At 35.4% G+C, this 21582-nt stretch overlaps 1 protein-coding gene across 2 annotated transcripts in view; it reads left to right on the top strand.

Annotated features, from left to right (window-relative positions):
- Nucleotides 1–18540, top strand: part of LOC136039926 (toll-like receptor 6) — a 59195-nt gene extending 40655 nt beyond the window's left edge. For both annotated transcript variants that reach the window (XM_065723916.1, XM_065723924.1), the window contains exon 4: nt 14780–18540. In XM_065723916.1, coding sequence (XP_065579988.1) covers nt 14780–15791 — 1012 coding nt within the window. In that variant the 3' untranslated portion in view covers nt 15792–18540. The remainder of the gene's footprint in view (nt 1–14779) is intronic.
- The last annotated feature ends 3042 nt before the right edge of the window (nt 18541–21582 follow it).

Here is a 21582-nt window from a genome sequence, read left to right as displayed (position 1 = left end):
ACACAAGGAGCCTTGTGACGCCTGAAGGTGTGTAAGCTGGGGGAAAGCTATATCATTTCGAGATAAAATTAGAAAATGCGACTTACTAACATTCAGGACCAAGTAATTCGCATTAAACTATGAAATAACTCTCTCGAATAATGCCAGAAGATTAGACTTGATATCACATTCCGTTTTCTCAATGGTCCCCAGAGTGGTATCATCAGCAAAATAAACAAGAAAATCTTCATTAGAAGTACTATTGGAACACGACCGAGCATCAGGATGACACAGCTTGCAGCATGCCAGAGGCCTGGTGTTTTTTTTACCGCCAAAATCAGATCATTAACATAAATCAGAAATGAAATGGGACCAAGAACAGATCCCTGAGGAACGCCATAATATACTTCAGAAAGGCTCCTGAAAAGCGGATCAATTGAAATAAGCCTACCAGAAACATCTGAATCAAGCCAAGAAGAAGCGTTTGATCTTATACCAATGTGCGATAGTTTACAAAGAAGAATCCGATGAGACAAGGAATCAAAAGCTTTACGAACATCCAAAAATAAAGCTGCCGGTATATGACCAGAATCTATTGCCGAATGAATGAAATTCGAGAAAGCTGCGCAAGCCTGCTCCGTAGAGTGACTCGCTCGGAATCCAAACTGGAAATCATGCAAAAATGCTTTTGCATCCAGAAAACTAAGAAGCCTGGATAGCCTAGCCTTCTCAAAAATTTTGCTGAAAACAGTAGTAGAAGTTGAAGTTTCAACTTCCTACCCTTAGACTCATTTGTTAAAGCAATCCTAGCAGTAATATTAGTAGTATACACATTGCGCCTGTCGGTTAGTTCAAAATTCAGCACAAAATACCCTGAAAGTTCCAACTTAATGATGTAAACCGTTCATGAGATGTTGCTGTTACACCTATTTGACAATCTACATGCTCATAGTTCGTTTCTATTTATTTTTTACATCCGCCAAAATATTCGTTGAAAGCTTCATCTTACTACCGTTAGCTTCAGTTATAGCAATAGTTGTAGTGATAGTAATAGCATTAGTAGTCGTATGCATATAACAACTTTGTTGTTTTTTAACATCCCTCTCAACACGCACTGAAAGTTTCAACTTAATACCCTAAACCATTCCTGAGGTATCGCTAATACGTCCTCTTGACATTCAGTATGCACTTAGTGTGTTTTGATTTTGTTCAACACTGTTTCAACATTTCCCAAACTGTCGCCTTAATACCCTTAGCTTTAGTAGCAGTAGTAGTAGTAGCAGTATTAGTAGTAATATTAGCAGCAGTAGTAGTAGTAGCAATACAATTAGTAGTAGTAGCCTTAGCTTTACTAGTAGTAGCAATAGTAGTAATAGTAGTAGTGTTAGCGGTAGTAGCAGTAGTAGTAGTAGTAATAGGAAAAGTAGTAGGTGGTTGCAAATATTGCCATTTGGTTAGCTCAACTTCACACACTAAGTCGTTCCTAAGATATTGCTGATACACCTTTTTGACAACCTGCATGCAAATGGTGTGTTGTGGTTCAGTTCAACTTCTCCCTTCAATATTTTCTGTAAATTTCACCTTCATATCCTTAGCTACAGTCGAAATAGTGGTCACAGTAGCAGTAGTAACAAGAGTACTAGTAGTACTAGTTGTTGGACTAATAGCAGCAATAACCATAAAAGCACTAGTACTAGTACAGCAGTAGTATTAATACATTGCCTTTTGGTCAGTTGAGCATCCCCCTCATAAAGCCTGGGAAGTTTTATCCTAATAAAATTAGTCGTTCCTATGATATTACCGATATGTCGTTTTAATAACCTGTATGTTCATAGTGTTTTTTTATTCAAATTCAACTTCCCCATCAACACTTCCTTAATTTTTCATCTTAATCTTAGCGTTAGTATTAATTACAGTAGGAGTAGTAGTTGGAGTAGTAGTAGCAGTAGAAGTGGTAAAACTATTGGTAGTGTTGTTTACATATTGTCTTTTGGTCAATTGATCTCCTCCTTTGAGCATTCCCTGAAAATTCCAACTTATTAATGTCCTGACACATTCTTGAGATACACCCTTTTAATATTCCGCATATGCATAGTTTGTCTTAATTTAGTTCAAAATTCCCTTCAATATTTTCTCAAATTTTCACCTTCATGCGCATACCCACAACCTTAATGGTGCTAGTATCATTGTAGTAGCAGTAGTAGTAGTAGGGGCAGAAGTAGCAGCAGTAGTTTTGGTTAGAAGTAGTAGTAATGGTAGTAACAGCAGTGTTAATAGCATTAGTAGTATGCACATGTTGCCTTTTGGTCAGTTGAACATCCCCATCATTATGCCCTAGAATTTTCAGCTTGATACGGTAAGTCGATATGAAAAAAAGATATGAAACAATCATTATGAAAAAATAAATGCACTGAGTTCTTTTTCTCTAAACATTGCTTTACAAAAATTACTCTTTTATCTTCAGACTTGGTATTTGGGGTAAATCGAAAGGTTCGTGGTAACTTTCGATTCCAGTTGATATATAAAAGATTGGAGTATTATGCTGATTCCAGATATATAAGTTTCATTAAGTTTAATATTACCCGTGAAAGGCCATGAACCTGAGAGAATCTGCCTGATTTTCGAAAAAAAGGGGAAAACATTCCCTAAAATTCAAAGAATCGTAATGAAAATTACACTATCAGATTCAGCATATCAAAGAACCCTATTGTATAGGTTTCAAGCTCCCATCTGAAAAAAATGTGAATTTTTTTTGCCAGACGAAAGATTACGGATGCATGTTTATTTAATTTTTTTTATGTTTTTTTCCCAGGGGTGATCGCATCGACCCAGTTGTCCTAGAATATCGGGAGGGAGCTGATTCAAACAGAAATTCAAAGTTCAAGTACCCTTATGAAGTGACCAAAAACATTAGAGGGCAACTAGACCCCTCCTTCGCCCCTTGTTTTTCAAAATCGCCTGATAAAACTTTTTAGATAGCTATTTTGTTCAGCAGAGTTTAAATGCCCAATAACTACATCTTTCGAGATAAATTGACCCTCCACAGCCACTGGGGAAAGGTCTTTAAGCTATAAGCTTTGCCCATTGTTTATGTATAGTATCTGTTATTGGGAGGTATATGGGGGGATTTTTCACGGGGAGAATTTTCCATGGGAAAGGATTTTTCCTGGGGGTGAATTTTTTGGAAATTTCAAACTGGGGAAATTTGCCAGAATTCTTATACGAAATTCTTCTTATGTCTTGTTTTCTCTTTGCCGACGCAATTTTACGCGTGGAGATGTTAAGGGTAGTTGTCCGGGGTAAACTTTTCACCAGGATTTAATTGTCTAGAGGATATATCCATAAGGAGGAGGGATTTTTCCGTGAAGATAGAGCCAGATTTCCTGGTATTATTTAGAAAACGACCAGAAATAAAAAAGAACAAGTTTTTTTTTTAGCTGAAAGTAAGGATCAACATAAAAGCTTAAAACGAACAGAAATTATTATAATGAAAAGAGAAATCATCAATGTAACAGCACAAACACAAAAAAAAGAAAGGAGATAGAAGGAGAAAGGGAAAAACTGTTTTCCTAAATTAGTGGTTAATATAGACCAGCACTTGAATGAGGCCTTAACCCTACTCATCCATACAACCACATAGGTCAAACAGCATAGCCATACACAATCAACCATAAAGAATAATCCATGGACAGGCAGTCATGTCGTCAATAAGAATAAGTCGTCATTTACCAAACAATAAAAACAATAAAGACAAATAATTCAGAGGCAATAACCCAATACAAGGGCTCATCAGGAGAATACACTTGCCTATAGGGTTTCGGCACTTTAAATTCTCTACCCAGTCAAGTGTTGTGCCTACCACAGAATATCCATGGCATCCCCGTGTCAGGTATCACCCCCAAAATACATGCATATGAAAAAAAGAAACCAGCAAATGTACAACAACGAAGTAACACCAAAACAAACTTATCCTGTTAATATATTCCTCTTTTTAGCAACAATAGGTAAACTAAATGGGATAAATTTTACCAAATCACAAATATTAACACTTTGCAAAAACCTGAATGAACTAAACAATTATAAAATTCATCTTTACCGTGAGGCTATTTTTTTAAAAAATCCACTCTATTAGAAACACAATTTAAAATAAATGGCGCTGCATCATCTTTTATGTATATTAGGGGGTTTGCCTCTTCCGCAACACCTTGCTCTTTACGCTAAAGTTTGAATTTTGTCTCAATTTCTGTAAGAACTACTCCTGAAACACAATTTTCTTTTAATTAGAATAATAAAAAGCATTTTGAAATTGCTAAAAAACTTTTGCGCGAAGAGCGAGGTGTTGAGGAGGGGGCAACGCCCTCATATACGTAATAATTTCTGTTCGTTTTAAGTTTTAATGCTGCTCCTTGCTTTCAGTTCAAAAACTTGTTTTTTTTTATTTAACGAAAGTAAAGAGCAATGTTAAAACTTAATACGGACATAAATTGCATCGTATACGAGGGTTGCTACCCGCTCCATAATCTTATGCTCATTGCACTAAAGCTGAAATTTGTGTACCAATTCTTTAAGAACGACTGCTCAAATACGAGGCCCGTTGGAATAAAATATGTTTTTAAAGCCTTACAAAAGCTTAGCGTAAAAAGCGGATGGGTTGAAGAAGGGACGAACATCCTCATATATGGTGCAGTTTTGTCCCTTGTAAGTTTATCATGTCGCCCTTCACTTTCATTTGGAAAAAAAGGTTTTTTCGTTCTTATAATTTCATGAACTAGAGAAGTGCATTTGGCTGTATTGACACTAGAGATTCCCTGCTCTAAATTACTTAGGCAAAGATGCAGGCTTGAACGTGTGTGTGGTTTGAACAAAAGCGCGGTTCAATCCCACTTTCTTCGGCTATAATGAGGGAAAGGTTGAAATGGCTAGGGCACGTTCTACGGATTAAGGATGACAAATTGTCAAAGATTGTCCTTTTCGGCCAACCGTCTAGGGCCATACGAAAAGCAGGTCATACCTGATCGGGGTGGGATGATGGTATAAGGAAAGATTTAATTGTAATAGGAACTTCCTGAGATGGTGCAAGGAGGGAGGTGATGAATAAATTAGGATGGATGACGACCGTGCGTAGCTGTGTTAGCCTCAGGTGGCTTGGTGCTGCAGTGAGTTGCTAGTAGTAGTAGTTGTAGTGCTTCTTGTGCAAGTTTGTTGAGTTAAACATTTCGGCATCGTTTACTTTAGATATCTTTCCTTAGAAGTATAAGAAAATAAATATCCGACAAGCTAGAAAATAATCCCTTCTCTAGATCAGCAATATGACGCCCTGCTTTCGTGGGAGTCAAACCCACTAGCCCTTTGTTAACTAGCCGAAGATTCTACCCTAACTCTTAGACAGACACCTAGAAAACTTTTCATATAAATTTAATTTAGATCTTATCCTTTGAGACAGGCTGACCAATAAACTGAAGCATATTCTAGATGTAGGACGGTAAGTAAATATATAAAATATAATAAATATTGAAGGCGATTGTTTTTGAACAATTTTTTCTTAAATTTTGATCATTAAAATTCGGTCAAAAAGACATTTTAATGCCTCCCTTGGTCCATTGTCGATGTTTTTCTGAAAAAGGGAAGTACTAATCGAACAATTAGCCTTTTTATGTCTAGCAGTATTGCATAGTTGTCTAAAGAAACACGAAAAACAGTACAGGTTTCTTGTCACACCAGCTTATTAGGCAGCGAACGATAACATCAATGTTTATGAAGTAACCTGCTTGAGTCGATATGTCTTAAATTTAATGAATTATGTATGTGATTAAAGAATTGCTTAGTCTTTTTTAACTTGAATTCTTAATTTATTTATTTTTTAATTCACATTCTAACGCAATAAAAACTAAAACGTGTCAATAATTTTTATTTATCTGTTTCCATACTAGTTCCTTGAATTGATCGTTTTTAGTGGGGAGTTCATTTTTTGATTTGAATCGATTTTGCGAAAACAAGTCTAACATTTAAGTTGTCCACCATTTTCGTGTGGACAAAGGTGTAGCCTAAACATGATTCAAAAGAGACAAGACTCTTTAAAGACCAGTTTTTCTGTAGCACTTCCCCTGGAAAAAACTCTTATCCTTCTCCTCCCACCAAAATATGAAATGGCATAGTTATAAATAATCCTGTAATATTTGTCAGTTTTTTTCATAAGTACCCTTAAAACTTCTTTTGTACAAATTTCACATGAGGAGTCCAAACTATGACAAACAATAAATTCCAAAATTTTAGGTTAGGTTAATTTTATCCTCCCCTCCCCCGCCCAGTTCGTCTAACTTGATAAATTTAATACTTTTTGATACATATAATAATTTAAAGTGACTAAGAGGACTGATTTTTTGTAGTAGTACTTGTTATAAAAACATAAAAAGGTGATTAAAACGCTATATCATTTATATATCTGTCGAAGTTTGAAGCCAAACATTACTAATAAGACCTATTATGATGGCCAGGTCCAACTTTGGTTACCGCTTTTTGAGTAATCTCAACTTTCTCTTCATTACTTCTGTCCCTAAAAGAGTTTTGAAGAAAACTTCAGTCAATCCCAAAGCTGGCTCGTTAAAACTTTGCTAGGAATGGGAAAACTGCTTGTCCAATTCAAATTGAAAGGATAGATTTCCAACTTTTTAAGCTCTCTGCATTTATAAATCACATACTTGAGATGCTACTATGATATTATTAGTAGATGCATAATAGGTTATAGCAAAGGAGAATGAAATCCAATTCGTAAAACAAAATAATTGGAATACTTGTTTAATGACTGGGAGCTTTTTATTATTATTTTGACCTAAACCTGTATTTTAGGCAACAGTTCATTAGTTTGTCCTTTTCAGTTTATTAAATAAAAAAAAACAAGTTTTTTTAACTGAAAGTAAGGAGCGACATTAAAACTTAAAACGAACAGAAATTACTTCGTATATGAAATGGGTTTTCCCCTCCGCAATCCCTCGCTCTTTACGCTAAAGTTTTTAATTGTTTTAAACATTAGAATTGTGGCAAAGAGTCAAACTTTAGCGTAAGATTAATTCGTTAAGATTCTATGACTTTTAGGGGATGTTTCCCCCTATTTTCCAAAATAAGATAAATTTTCTGAGGCTCGTAACTTTTGATAACAAAGACTAAATTTGATGAAACTTATATATTTAAAATCAGCATAAAAATCCGATTCTTTTGATGTATCTTATAGCATCAAAATTCCGATTTTTAGAGTTTCGTTTACTATTCCGCGGGGTCGCTCCTTACTACAGTTCGTTACCACGAACTGTTTGATGAGAGAGAGAGAGAGAGAGAGAGAGAGAGAGAGAGAGAGAGAGAGAGAGAGAGAGAGAGAGCTCACAGATAGAGGGATGGGGGAGAGAAAGAACGAGAAGGAGGAGGGGGTTTAAAGACAAAAGGAAATCTATAGAGATTTAATACAGTCGGAACGGCAAACTCCATTAGTTGAGGAGTGTTCTCAACTAGCGGTGCCATGATTCTAGAAGATCGGGATGGGACTAATTTGATCTGAAATCAAAGTTCTTGTGCCCTTTTAAAGTGACCAAAAATATTGAAGGGTAGATAGCCCCCTTCCCATGCCCATTTTCCCCCAAAGTCATCTCGTAAAAATTTGGAGATAACCGTCTGATTCAGCTTAGTTGAAGAGTTCGATAACTATGCCTTTGGGGATGACATGAACCCCCTAGTCCCTGGAGAAAGGATTGCAAGGAATAAGTTACGGAATTTGCCCATTGCTCACGTATAGCATTTGTTATTGAGAAATAAGATGTTTTTTTTTTGTTTATTCTTTTTGATGTATCTTATAGCATCAAAATTCCAATTTTTAGAGTTTCGTTTACTATTCCGCGGGGTCGCTCCTTACTACAGTTCGTTACCACGAACTGTTTGATGAGAGAGAGAGAGAGAGAGAGAGAGAGAGAGAGAGAGAGAGAGAGAGAGAGAGAGAGAGAGAGAGAGAGAGAGAGAAAGAGAGAGAGAGAGCTCACAGATAGAGGGATGGGGGAGAGAAAGAACGAGAAGGAGGAGGGGGTTTAAAGACAAAAGGAAATCTATAGAGATTTAATACAGTCGGAACGGCAAACTCCATTAGTTGAGGAGTGTTCTCAACTAGCGGTGCCATGATTCTAGAAGATCGGGATAGGACTAATTTGATCTGAAATCAAAAGTTCTTGTGCCCTTTTAAAGTGACCAAAAATATTGAAGGGTAGATAGCCCCCTTCCCATGCCCATTTTTCCCCAAAGTCATCTCGTAAAAATTTGGAGATAACCGTCTGATTCAGCTTAGTTGAAGAGTTCGATAACTATGCCTTTGGGGATGACATGAACCCCCTAGTCCCTGGAGAAAGGATTGTAAGGAATAAGTTACGGAATTTGCCCATTGCTCACGTATAGCATTTGTTATTGAGAAATAAGATGTTTTTTTTTTTTGGGGGGGGGGGGGTATTTCCCATGCAGAGAGTTTTCCGTGAGGAAGAAAGTTGTCGAGGCAATTTTCCAGAAGAAATTTTACCCGGGGGAAGGGGATTCCCTGGCATTATTGAAAAAGATCCGAAATTAAATAAAAATAAGTTTCTTCAACTGAAAGTAAGGAGCAACAATAAAATTTAAAACGAATAGAAATTTGTCCGTATTTAAATGGAGTTGTCCCGTCTTCAATACCCCGCTCTTTACGCTATAGTTTTTCACTACCTTAAAAAGCTTTTAAATTTTTTTTTAATAATTGTGACAAAAAGTCAAACTTTAACGTAAAGAGCGGGGTTTTGAGGAGGGAGCACCCTTTTCATATACGGAATGATTTCTGTTCGTTTTAAGTTTTAATGTTGCTCCTTACTTTCAATTGAAAACATTTTATCTAATCTCAATTCCAAAGACGCTGTTGGAAATACGGTAGACACTGTTTTCGTTTCGTATTTACACCCCGTTAAGGAACTATATTATCTTTTGTGAGTCAGGTTTTAATTAAAGTAGTTAATTTTGCTGAGTTTCGATATTCAACTGATTTAAACAGAATTTTCAAAATCCCTTTATTTGTATGAGCCATATAGAAGGACAACGAAAAATTTAAATCTTCCATTTAGCCTTTTCACCATTAAAAGCTCGACGAACGCCTTAGATTAAACAACAGAGTTGGTAAAAAATTAATAATTCCGAGAAAAATTGTTTTTTTCTATTATTGTTTCTTCCTTTTATCTGTAAAATTCAAATGTGTTTCTCCAAAATTAACTAATATTTGTGTTTACCCTTTTTCTCCAGTATTCTGATGTCTGTTTGTTTAACAAATGAGACTCTCTGAGGACAACAGTTAAATCATTTTTCTATCGCAAGTGATATCTAATATTAGGATGCACGCTCCAGAACACAATAGCAGTATGCAGATTTGAGATACAATAATTACTATGAATCGAATAGAAGACTTCATTAGAGTTTTTAGGGCTTCCTTTTTAATTCTCAGTTGCAAGAGCTGGCGAATCCCATTCTTCCGTATAATATTGTAGATAGTCATATACGTTCTAAATGACAAAATAGCAGCTTAGTAGTTTTTTGCTTTAACAGAACCAAGCTTATCTGCGAAAATGAAATTATTTTTTGGATTTTGAACAATTTGAAGATTTGACAAGCGAAATCTAGAATGCTAAGGAATACTTTTTACATTGAGCATGCGTAAACAATTCTATGGATCTACTCACTTAGGGTTCTAAAGATAGGATATCCCATTTGGACCCTGCAAAACCATTTTATCCGTAATACTTTTCAGGGTCTTTATTTAGTGAAGAATGTTACGGGCCATTTCCAAATCTCTTGGTTTAAATGTTCATAATATGTGCAAAAATGCACGCTTTTAGTCTTAAAAAAAGGGTAAAAACAGCGTTCCTTCACTATTGCTATTTCTGAAAACACTTGTTTGTTCTCACTTCCCCCTCCCCCCAGAGAGAAAATTGAAGCTAAAACAATTCAATGTACACACACCATCACACCCAAACATTTGACCTTTTATAAGTAGGCAGATTGATTTTGGTTTTAACAGTGCTTCCTAGTGCTTAGATAGTAAATATAGGACAAAGGAAGGAAAAACGACTTGTCCCTTTCAAACACCTGAAAATTGAAGATGTTTAATTTCATATTAAACAATGTTAAACATAGACATATTTTCATGAAGTAAATGGTTTATTTCATTGATAATTTTTTTATTGAATTTTTCGGACGAATTATTCCTCAGGAATTTGGCACAATTGTGTCTTGAACACATGACAGGCTTAGCAATATTTTTTTGCAATAGCTTATTAAATTTTAGTACAAATCTCCTTTGAGAGAACTTCTAAATTGGTGATATTGTATTGGATTATATTGCTTTGTTGTTTAAGACATTTCAAACAAATTTCAATGCTTCAAGCTTGCGTTTGATTGTACCATCCACAACTAGAGCTAAACTGACTCTAAATGGCTATCTTGAATAATGGCCCCTGATAATTAGGACTAGGCAAAACTATCATTTTAATTTCCTCTTGAAATGGATACAGTCTGACAGTGATAGAATGTTCCAATTACCGGTACACGGATCTTTCGAGCATTTAATAACGACTAAAGCAGGAGTAGACCTGATGTCAACGTAGTGAAAAACTCGTAGAAAATAGGTGTATATTGCGTCAAGCGCTATGAACAGAATAACTTATTAACACCAGTAAACAATATCAAACGTGATTTTTTGGACATGTAAATCCAAAAAATTGGCCAGTAAAATGTTACAGTGGATAGAACAAATATGGCTTGATCCTTAAATAGCTATTGAGAAATTTTCTTAATTACTATCTTGCAAAATTTCAACGTGCTGAAAGAAAAGGGAATGACATACATGAAAATAGAGGGAAAGTGAGCCATGTACCGCTACGTGTGATTAAACTGGGGAAAATTAGCATTTTCTTTTCTCCTAACCAGCATAAATGTTAATTTTCTTCAAACAAAAAGACGCAGCTTGATTTTATGCAAAGATATCCTTTCTGATTCCTGGTCATTTTTTTAAGACCCTACTGTATTTTTAAATGTGTTGTTAAAAGCAAATATTTCACTGTTACTGAAGAGTTGGTCTCTTTAGTTTTTGTTTTAGGTTGTGTTATTTTCGACAAATTTCGCTAAAGTATTTAGTTACTGTTTTAGTTTACAAAGTATATCAGTTAGTTAATTGATATTATTTCGATCCTTTATTAGGCCTTGCGATACTTTTTGAATTTCGTGAAGAGATTTCTTTCAGACGTTCAAAATTGTCCAATTAAGCACAATTTTCAGGTTTTTCTTGGGGCAGGGGCAGGTGTACACGTGGCAATTTATTCGGAAATGGGCAATATATCGGGGTACGGAATTCAAAACAACACAAAAAGGCAAGCTATAAAGAAAGTGAAGGGGCCTTTGAGGGAATTGTAAAAATGATAATCTTGAGATTTGAGGAGTGGGAGGCAAAGGTCATGTGTATATGTGCCTATTAGAATCCGGCATATTTTGCCCGAAAAAATCTCTCACAGGAAATGCTCCCTGCAAAAATTTTCCCAAATATAAAATCAATGAACCAAAACGAAATGAATACAAATAAAAAGAATGAAGGAAAGAGTTTCTGGCATTGATTTTAAAGCTTTCCTTCCTTCATATTTCATAAAATTATTTAAAACGATGAATAAGTGCTAGTCGCATCCGTTTGCTAAATAAGAGAAATTCCAACAATTTTCTTAAATAAATCTTAGGATTTGTTTTCTTTTCTCTTTTAATCGGTCATAAAAACTAACAACAGGTCAGTTTTAGAACTAAAGTGACAAGAAATTGGTGATTTTATATAATTTTAGGTGGATAAATCTGCTGAATGTGAGCCATGCAATCTGAAGTCCAGTTGCCCGTGAGTTGTCAGTCATTTCAATTGTAGGAGAGAAGGAGGGCATGTGTCTTCTTAATTTTTGCCCCCCCCCCCTAGATTTTGATAAAACCTTTTTGGGGGGCATTTTGTTGGAAAAAGCCCTTTTGGTATTTTCATTTAAATATCGGAAAGTATGACAAATCACCCCCCCCCCAAGACTCTGAAAAATATGTTTTGCCTCCCTTACTAAATTTTCCTGAATTGGCGCCACAATGAGTTTTAAAACATTCAATAAAGCATGAGGTAGCTGTAAATAAAAATCATATTCGATATATTTTCATATTTTGGGATCCGTAGGGAAGGGCTGTTAGAGCAAGCATCTATTCTCCCCTGAAACCAAAAATATTGAGGAAAATTTTACTTTTGAATTATATTAAAAAAAAAACTACAAACCTTCCTCACTTTGTAGAGCATCGTTTTATCTACCCCCCCCCCCCTCGTTCGTAAAATATTTTTAGAGTGAGCATATCTTACTCGTCACGTTGCAACTAGAGAGCATAAATTCTATCATGTCATGTTTCATGCAGACTGTATATCAAACAGTTTGTGGTAACGAACTGTAGTAAGGAGCGACCCGGCTCAATAGTAACCGAAACTCTAAAAAATGGAATTTTGATACCAATAGTTACATCGAAAGAATTGCATTTGAATGCTGATTTTAAATATATAAGTTTCATCAAGATTAGTCTTACCTATCAAAAGTTACGAGCCTGAGAAAATTTTCCTCATTTTAGAAAATAGGGGGAAACACCCCATATTAATTAATTAATATGCAAATTTTGTTCTAATTATTTATGTGCGGAGAGCCAAGATCAAAACATACATTAATTCAAAAACGTCCAGAATTTACATAAAAAAACAAGTTTTTTTTAAATGAAAGTAAAGAGCAACATTAAAACTTAAAACGAACAGAAATTACTCCGTACAAGAAAGGGGCTTTTCCTCCTCAACGCCCCGCTCTTTACGCTAAAATTTCTTACTGTTTTAAAAAGTAGAGGAGGAAAATCCATTTCATATACCGAGTAATTTCTGTTCGTTTTAAGTTTTAATGTTGCTCCTTGCTTTCATTTAAAAAAAAAAACTTGTTTTGTTTTATGTCATTGCAATAAAACGGAGACGCATAGGTCTGTTAAAACTTAGCGTGTGCTTTATTTCAACGCCACGTCACCAAATCGAAGAGTATTCACCAGTAAAAAAAATACGAATGTAAATGTTATTTATTTCAAATATAATTGAACAAAATGTTGTCTAAGTATAATTTTAGCTAATATTGCTTTTACAAAAACTAATTAGACTTCCTAATTAACCCAAGTGCAATTTGTGGCTGAATCCAATTTCGCGGAAGATTAACAAATTAACCCTTTTGGATTTGTTTCCTTTTGACAAAAAGCAAATTTAGAATGCTATGTTTTGCTTAAGGCAGCAATGTCAGTAAATACTGCTTCACTGGGTTAATAGATCTAATCTTTGAAGGTTGTAACTTGACTCCCTTGTTTAAAAACAGCTTATCTCTTCCGGAGTGCATAATCAAACTTATAAACGTTTCAAAACAGACACGATGGAGTTTATTTCAAGAAAAAGATTTGGGGCAAATTCAGAATTACGCAAAAAACTGCTGCATAGATAATGTGTCAGTCAATTCTTGAGATTCGGGTAGGGGGGGGGGAGTTCAGGTACCAAAATCTGTACCCTGCTAATGTGTCAGTAAAAGATTGTCTTCTATGATAGGGGGAGGAAAGCTGAAATACTTTATATATGTAAAAACATTTCGAAAATCCTTTAAAATATTTTTGGAGAGATACAATTTTCAGCTATAGTTTTTATTCTTTTCCAGCTATTATTTTATTCTTCTTTTTTTTTTAATGAGCCCATGTTGCTTATTCTACTTTATTGACAAATATAGAAATCTAAACAAAACTATGTAAATAACCTAGTCAAAGTTAAAGAATTATTAATAGTATCAGCAAAATAATGCCTTTTTCTGTTTTGTTTTGGCTGGGCACAAAGACTAAACTTGGGGTGAGAAGTTTGTATTTCTCCCATGACGTTTCAAGATTGTAAAACTTTTTTTTTCAGAAATCCCATGTTCATATGGTTCTCTTTTTTCGAATCCCTCCTCCCCCCAAATTGAATTTCCTGTGAACGTACATTTGCCTCGTTATAGACATCCCCCTCCCTTATTGCTGGTGCACAAACAAGTTGAGTCAACACTCAGGCCACAAAGCTTGTGGATACTCACTTATTTGCTATTTAACTGTTCACACCTTAGTCTGTGAGCATTTTCACTAGGTGTGAAAATGTTATTTTCACACTTAGGCCTGGGATGATCCAATTTCTCAACCCACACAAGATACAGCCTATCAAAAGTAGGTACCTTTGGAATTTCAGTAGCTTACTTTAGAAACGAGGTATCTTGTGAGTATGAGGCACGACCCAAACCGGAGGGCTCGTACCTCCCTAGGACAGAAGCTGCTTAAAATTTAAAGGTTGTTTGCATGTTCACAATTATTATTAAATACGCAAGAATATGTAAAAAAAAAAACCATCTCGACTATCGAATACTAAATAATTTCATTGACACTATAACCAAAGATGACACTATAACCAAATCTCCATTCAGAAATATATGCTGGAGGGAGGTCCTTTGGTCCAATTCGGGCTAATCCCATATTTAAATTACGAAATTCTATCTATTGCTTGTCATTTGCTATTCGTTTTGTAGGCTTAATTGATTTAGCGTTTGAACGGCTTAAATATGTGTAAAAATTAAAAAGATCAATCTGATTTAATATTTTGAAACATCAGCTTTTGTGTTGTGAACTATCTGGAATGTCAAATGTTAAGCAATATAATTTATTATTTTAGATGTTATCATGACGCCGCTTGGGGGACGAATCTGGTGGACTGTTCATCATCCAAGTTATCAGATATACCAAGTCGTGTACCAATGGACGTAACACATCTGCGGCTAGACGGCAATCCATTGATTGATTTGGGGAGTCATAGCTTTATCGGACGTAAAAATCTGCAGATTTTGCATATCAACAATAGTGACATTGCTCACATTCAAAATAGGACATTTTATGGAATCCCTAATGTTGTTATTTTGCATATGGAATATAACCTGTTAGTTGAGTTGGATGGAGGTGAATTTGAACCTCTTCAAGCGTTGAAAGAGCTTTACTTACAGAATAATTTATTGGAATTTATACCTGCTCAAACCTTTGATTATTTGAAAAGTTTAAAAATCTTGAACCTGAGTGGAAATAAGCTGAAAACTCTTCTTGCAGAAAGACTTCCACCATCTTTGAAAATACTAAATTTATATAACAATCCCCTAAGGTGTGAAGGATGCTTTTCTAGATCATTAGCATCTCTTTCAGATCAGTTAGAGGTAGAAAGTAATATGTCCATGCTATTCTGCACTGAATTGACATTTATGGGTACAAGAAATTACCAGAAGTTGTTAGAACTTGGAATGCCCTGTGCTGAGGAATCAGCCAGTATGGCACCTGTATATAGTGTGGATTTTGTTGCAATAATTACCGCCAGTATTGCAGTGTTAATTGTTTTATTAGGTTGCATCGTAGCTATTGTTTTACTGAAGCGTGACCATCTTTCTTTATGGCTACAGGCAAAAGACAGAACTTACTCAGTGGAAGAATATCCTAACGACAATAAATCTGCAAGTGTACATCAGGATTACTTCGTGGTTCCTCGATCGAATCGCTACGAAATCGAACGCGTAGTCGCTGATACTGAAAACGAATATATGACTATCAGTCCTAATGTCTGTAAAGAAACAGGACGAGAATGGCATTTAAACTACCCTAGTTTGAATCATACAGACAGTTTTGGTAAAGCATTGTATGTTTAGATGAAGCAGTCTAATCACTTTGAATTATTTTGATAACTTCTTTAACTGTATCGACTTTTAAGTTATCTAGATCTTGATTCTCTTGTATGTTTTGCACCTATATCGTGTTTTTCAGTCAACTTACGATTCATCTTCTATCATGTAACGTTTTTTTTTTTATCTTCTGTCTTTTGTTTCTCTCTGTTTCTGTATTTAGTGATAAAAATTTAAATGCCAAGATGATCAAAGACAAAAAACGTGCTAAAGAAAAAATAGATAAACAACAGCCTGAAATGTCTTTAAGAGATCTTTCTAGTAACATTTCTTTTTATTCATTTTATCATTCTATGGTTAATTAATTCTTTGAATAGAATAATGTTTTTGTCGTCCTAGCTAAAGGTCTGGAATGGGACTTTTTCTTAGAAAAAATAATTTTTTCTAAGATATTTGATACCTTCTGTGTTCTCGAGTGAGGCTGTTGAGATAAAATCATTGAATTCGTCCCTGTAAAAGAGATTAAAATCAGAACACATGAGAAATGATTTCTGAGCCGGTATTAAGTAAGGAGAAAATCTTTCCGTTCTTTTTTGCCTTGAATGATGGTAAATTAAAGCAGGAAACTAAGATTTATTTCAAACTAAACCAATTAGAGGAATTTTATTTAGTCAAGAACGGAGACAATGTGGAATAAATTTGAATATCTTTTCTTTCATTTCCTTCATTTGTTTCAGTTTAGTTTAAACTGGTAAGTTATTTGATCTAAATTCGCCTGTTATCTGATAGCTAGATGAAAGCCGAAGTCTGAAATAATATAAATTTTTACCTAATACTTTTCTCCAAGATTGATGAAGCATATTCTCATTCGGCTAATTAAAATAATCTGAAATCCCATCGTTGTTGTCTTAGTGAAGTATTTCCAGCTCGATATTTGATACCTTCGTGTTCTCGAGCGAGGCTGTTGAGATAAAATCATTGAATTCGTCCCTCTAAAAGAGATTAAAATCAAAACACATGAGAAATGGTTTCTGAGCCGGTATTAAGTAAGGAGAAAATCTTTTCTTTCTATCTTGCCTTGAATCATGGTAAATTAAAGCAGGAAATTAAGATTGATTTCGAACTAAGTCAATTAGTGGAATTTTATTTCAATTTCATCAACGCACTAACGGGAAAATACGTACTTTCATCTTTCCTTCTTTCTGTTTTTCCCCTTTTTTTGCAACAATTTTCAAAAACAAATTCAAAAAGGAAACCCCACAATATCAACAACGATTGTAAACTGTACAATATAAAAAGTAAAATAATAAAATACAAGAGCAATCCGCAATTATTTTTCAGATAAATATGTCTACAAGATCAGTTTCGCTCTGTATCATAGAACATTGAGAACCAGTCTCTATGTTCTGAGGAGGGTGAGGGACATACCAAAAGCCCAAAAATTGTAATTGTAATTTGATTCTAAAATCAAATTAGAATAGGGCTTCTCAATCACTGGAAAAGCACAATGGCGAAGGAAATAACCTTATTTCTGCTTTGCCTAAGATGAAGGCGAATTTTAGACCAAGACTTTCCTTGTGAAATTTCAGGCAATGAATTTTAGTGGTATTAGAAAATAACAGAGGGATGAGATGTTTCCACCCATTTGTTATGATGTTGAGAAGAAATAGAATCGTGAAGCGTTTTTGATTTCTTAATGGTTTTGTATTTACTGGAAGAACTGCTATTTAGTCAGAGAATTTTGATTCCACTTCTTAGTAGTTCTGCAATTAATCCTCCAAGTTGTTTCAATTAGGCAATCGAATGTCACTGCATAGCACAAACTAACATATCACAAGTATAATAAACGTTGAAACGTTTCAGCGAAACATAAAGGAAGTTTAAATAGGTGCCATAGGCTTTAATTTATCGCTTTTTCTTTCGCTCCAGTATATCAATACTACCGGAGAACTTCCATGGGGAGGGTGCTACCAGGTGTTTATTTTGACCAAGAGTGAGATTGGGATTACTTTTCATTTTCCTGTTTTATATTCAGAACGTAATTTTAATACAATATTAGAATCATTGTTTTTTTTTACCAAAGTTTTTTCCGCATAGAGAGATTCCCAGTCAGATAATTACAAATTAATTAGCTGTTTTTTATATATATATATTATGTGACATCAACGCTAAAATAACTGACAACGAATCATAATCCTTGGGATAATTTTTCAGTTCCACTTCTGGCTCATTTTGCTATGAATCTGGTTCACTTGATCGGTCTTTTTTTTAGCATAAACGTTCTTCAAGGGGTTTCAGGTATTGCTGCAACCATGATAAGTCCATTTGTAACCTGATCTCTTAGCTACATTGCAATATATTTTCTGTAAGATGGCAAATAATCCTGTGTGCAAATTAAAAAGAATGCATGTTTCGTCCCCTATCTTTTTTTTACTTTGTTATCCCCGAGTTATGCTTGGGGAGTTTATATTGTATAGATATCTGTATTAATGATAGCTATATGGCTTTTTTGTTTAAAGCGATGGTAAATTTGTTGAATAATGTTTATGAATTTATTCATAGATTCAGAGGCTGTGAAGGTAATATGTCCAGTTATGTATACATGCTTTTATTTTTAATTTCCTTGTTTTAATTTTATGCGGAGTTTTTTAATTTAGAGCTATTTGGAACTGTGATATTTTTGTATAATATAGAATGTAATATAAATTGGCTGGTAAAGCTTAGGTATTTTTTGTTTCTTTATTCCAGAAAACATTGTATAAATATTTAGATCACTCACATTTGGTTTGGCTACTCATATTTAGTTTTAGCTATTATAAAGGTTTCAGCTAAGAATTGCAGAAACTCAGCTTCAGCTAACGGTTCAGTATATCAGGTATATACAGGCAACATCATTTTTTTCATAATCAGTTTTTATCTGGAGCAGGTAAAAAGTCTTGTTTGTCATCTGTTCCCTGACCTATCATAAAGACTCGGTGATCATATTCAAAATTCACTTAGTAAAATTTAGCGCAGCTATAGTCTACCTTTTGAGCACTCGTCCGACAGGTCTATAATCAAAGCCAATGATATCTTGGTCAATTAATTTTTTTCTGTTTTAAAATTTATCTTCATTAATACTATTTCTTAGTGTTTATTTTAGTTCATTTCACAATCAAGAATGGATTAAGATTACTTGGCATTTAAGACTATCAACATGATTCTCTATTCTGTTACTTCTTCATTTAGCCGATTGCTTGACAAATTTAACAATGCCCTTTTTGTAAGACTTCTTTCATACTCAGTAAGTTACAAACAGATAAAAGAAGGAAGCGAAGTTCTTGTCATAGTAGAGTTCAAATTCAATACAATTTTTTTTAAACTCAAAGTAAGGAGTAATATTAAAACTCAAAACGAACAGAAACTATTCCGTAAATGAATTGCTGCCCCCTCCTCAATGTCTTACTCTTTACGCTAAAACTGTTACGCTATAATGCTTTGAAATGGGACAAACAGTCAAACCTTAGCGCAAAGAGCAAGGTATTGAAGAAGGGGCAACTTTTCGCATACGGAATCATTTCTGCTCGTTAACAGTTTTAATATTACTCATTACTTTCAGTTAAAAATAACTTACTTTTTTTTATATAATTTCTGATCTTTTTCAAATAATACAAGTAAATCTGGCTCACTCTCCATAGAATATATCTCCCCTCACTGAAAATTGGAAACGGTAAACCCTTCACTTGATCTGTTGCGAAAAGGAAGTCAAGACAGCTGGGACTGCTATCAGAAAAACCTACAATGATTTTGCTTACGAAACACTTGGTATGGAAAAGTCGCCAAAGGATGAATGGATCTCTGTCGAATTACAGGATCTGATCGAGAAGAGGGCTGACAAGAATAAATCTTTTCTCAACACTCTTTCCCCTGATGCGAGACACCCTCTTGAACTACAGTATGCTATAATGGATAAGGCTGTAAATAAGAGCGTCCATGCTGATAAACGCCATAGCCTTGAAAAGAAAGTTCAGAAGGCTAAAGAGAAGCTAGACGGGAAGACTCTCGTTTAGTGTACCGCATCACCAATGAGACAGATGGAAAACGTCGACCCAATAGTTAGAAAGATGGACCCGTCAAAGATGAGTTTGGACGACTTCTTAATTACCCTGATAAAGTGAACGAAGCTTGGGCGATGCATTCCGAAAAGTTGCCAAATAGACCGACACCTGTTGATCCTCCAGGTATACCAGACGCGCCATTTCTTGCCATCAACATTAAAGTACCCCCTGGTGGGGAGATACTAAAAGCGACTAAGAAGCTGAAGTCTGGAAAGTCCCACGGAGAAGACCGAATTGCGGATGAAATGATTATATGCTCTGTAGCTGCATGTATGGACCGCGTCATTATCTATAATCTGGAGAACAGAAGAAATTCCTAAGGATTGGACAAAAAATACTCCCGTCAAAATATTCAAAAAAGGCAACGCTACAAAGTGCAAAAACTGGAGAGGTATCAGCCTTTTATCTATAACTAGCATACTATTGGCGACTATACTCTTTAACAGAATCCAACCAATGTTTAATGAACATCTCCAAGGGAAGCAGCATGGATTCCGGCCAAACCGGTAATGCGCTGATCTTGTATTTACTCTTAGAATGCTGCAAGAAGAAGCGAATGAATAGTGCAATAAGCTTTATTTGGTCTTTATAGACTTCGAGGAATCTTTCGACTCGGTAGATCGACAAACCCTTTGGAAGGTTCTCCAATACTATCGGTACTCCTTACAAGCTCATTCGAATCATTGAATCCTTCTACAAAGACACGGAGTGCTGCGTGAAGACAAGTAACGGGAGTACCCATTACTTTTGTATCATGACAGGGGTGAAACAAGGCTGTTTGCCATCACCACTGCTATTTATTCACATCATTCTTATATTCTCCGGAACTGCGACGGACATGGGATCCAGTTGGATAATAAGATACTCGGAGACGATGATTTCGCTGACGATATCAGCCTCCTAGAGTCCTGGAAACAAAAGTTCTAACATTACCTTAACCAAGTCAGAGACGCTGCCAAACGTTTTGGCCTTAAGATAAATGCCGACAAAACATAAAGTATGGCGAATACTGGATCTCCACTTGACCTACTATGTAATACCCAGACGATAGATGAAGTTGTAGAGTTCAAGTACTCAGGAAGTACCATCCACAATTCAGGATCGTGTCAGTGAGAAGTCAGGCTAATGCATCTTCCGGGAAACTGTCTCAAATTTGGTGCAACCAGAAGTACTGTCTCCAACTTAAGCTAAAGGCTGTTCAACAGCAACGTCCTCTCAACGCTTTGCTATGATTCTGAAACTTGGCACATAGATCAAATACATGAAAAGAAACTCCTCACTTTCGAAAACATGTGTTTATGGCGCATTTTAAATATCTACTGGTCCCAAAAAGTAACAAACCCTGCTATACGACAGAAGAAATCTCAGCCACTGGTAACCAAAGTGATCGAATATAGGAATTGGAGATACCTCGGTCCTGTGATCTACATGCCCAAAACTCAATTACCGAAGGTCGTGCTTCAGTGGCCAATTTGTACCAGAAGAAGAGGACATCCCAAAAACACCCTATGACGCAGCTTCCGGGCTGACCTCAATGCCTCAATCCAACCTGAATGGGAAAATGTTTGGGCGGCTGCAGCGATGAGAGATGACTGGCGACTCTTCTTGGATGCCCTAAGCGCCTCTGGAGGGACAAGAGGATCTAAGGTCAAAGGTAAGATCACGGGAAACTCCTCTGTGGAAATTTCATCCAACGTAAAGTGCACCCTCCCGTCAAATTC

This window comes from Artemia franciscana, chromosome 2 (genome assembly GCF_032884065.1).
Source record: "Artemia franciscana chromosome 2, ASM3288406v1, whole genome shotgun sequence".
NCBI classification, from domain to species: Eukaryota; Metazoa; Arthropoda; class Branchiopoda; order Anostraca; family Artemiidae; genus Artemia; species Artemia franciscana.
The sequence above is the reverse complement of the archived record's forward strand: the minus strand, read 5'-3'. Positions and strand labels throughout refer to the sequence as shown.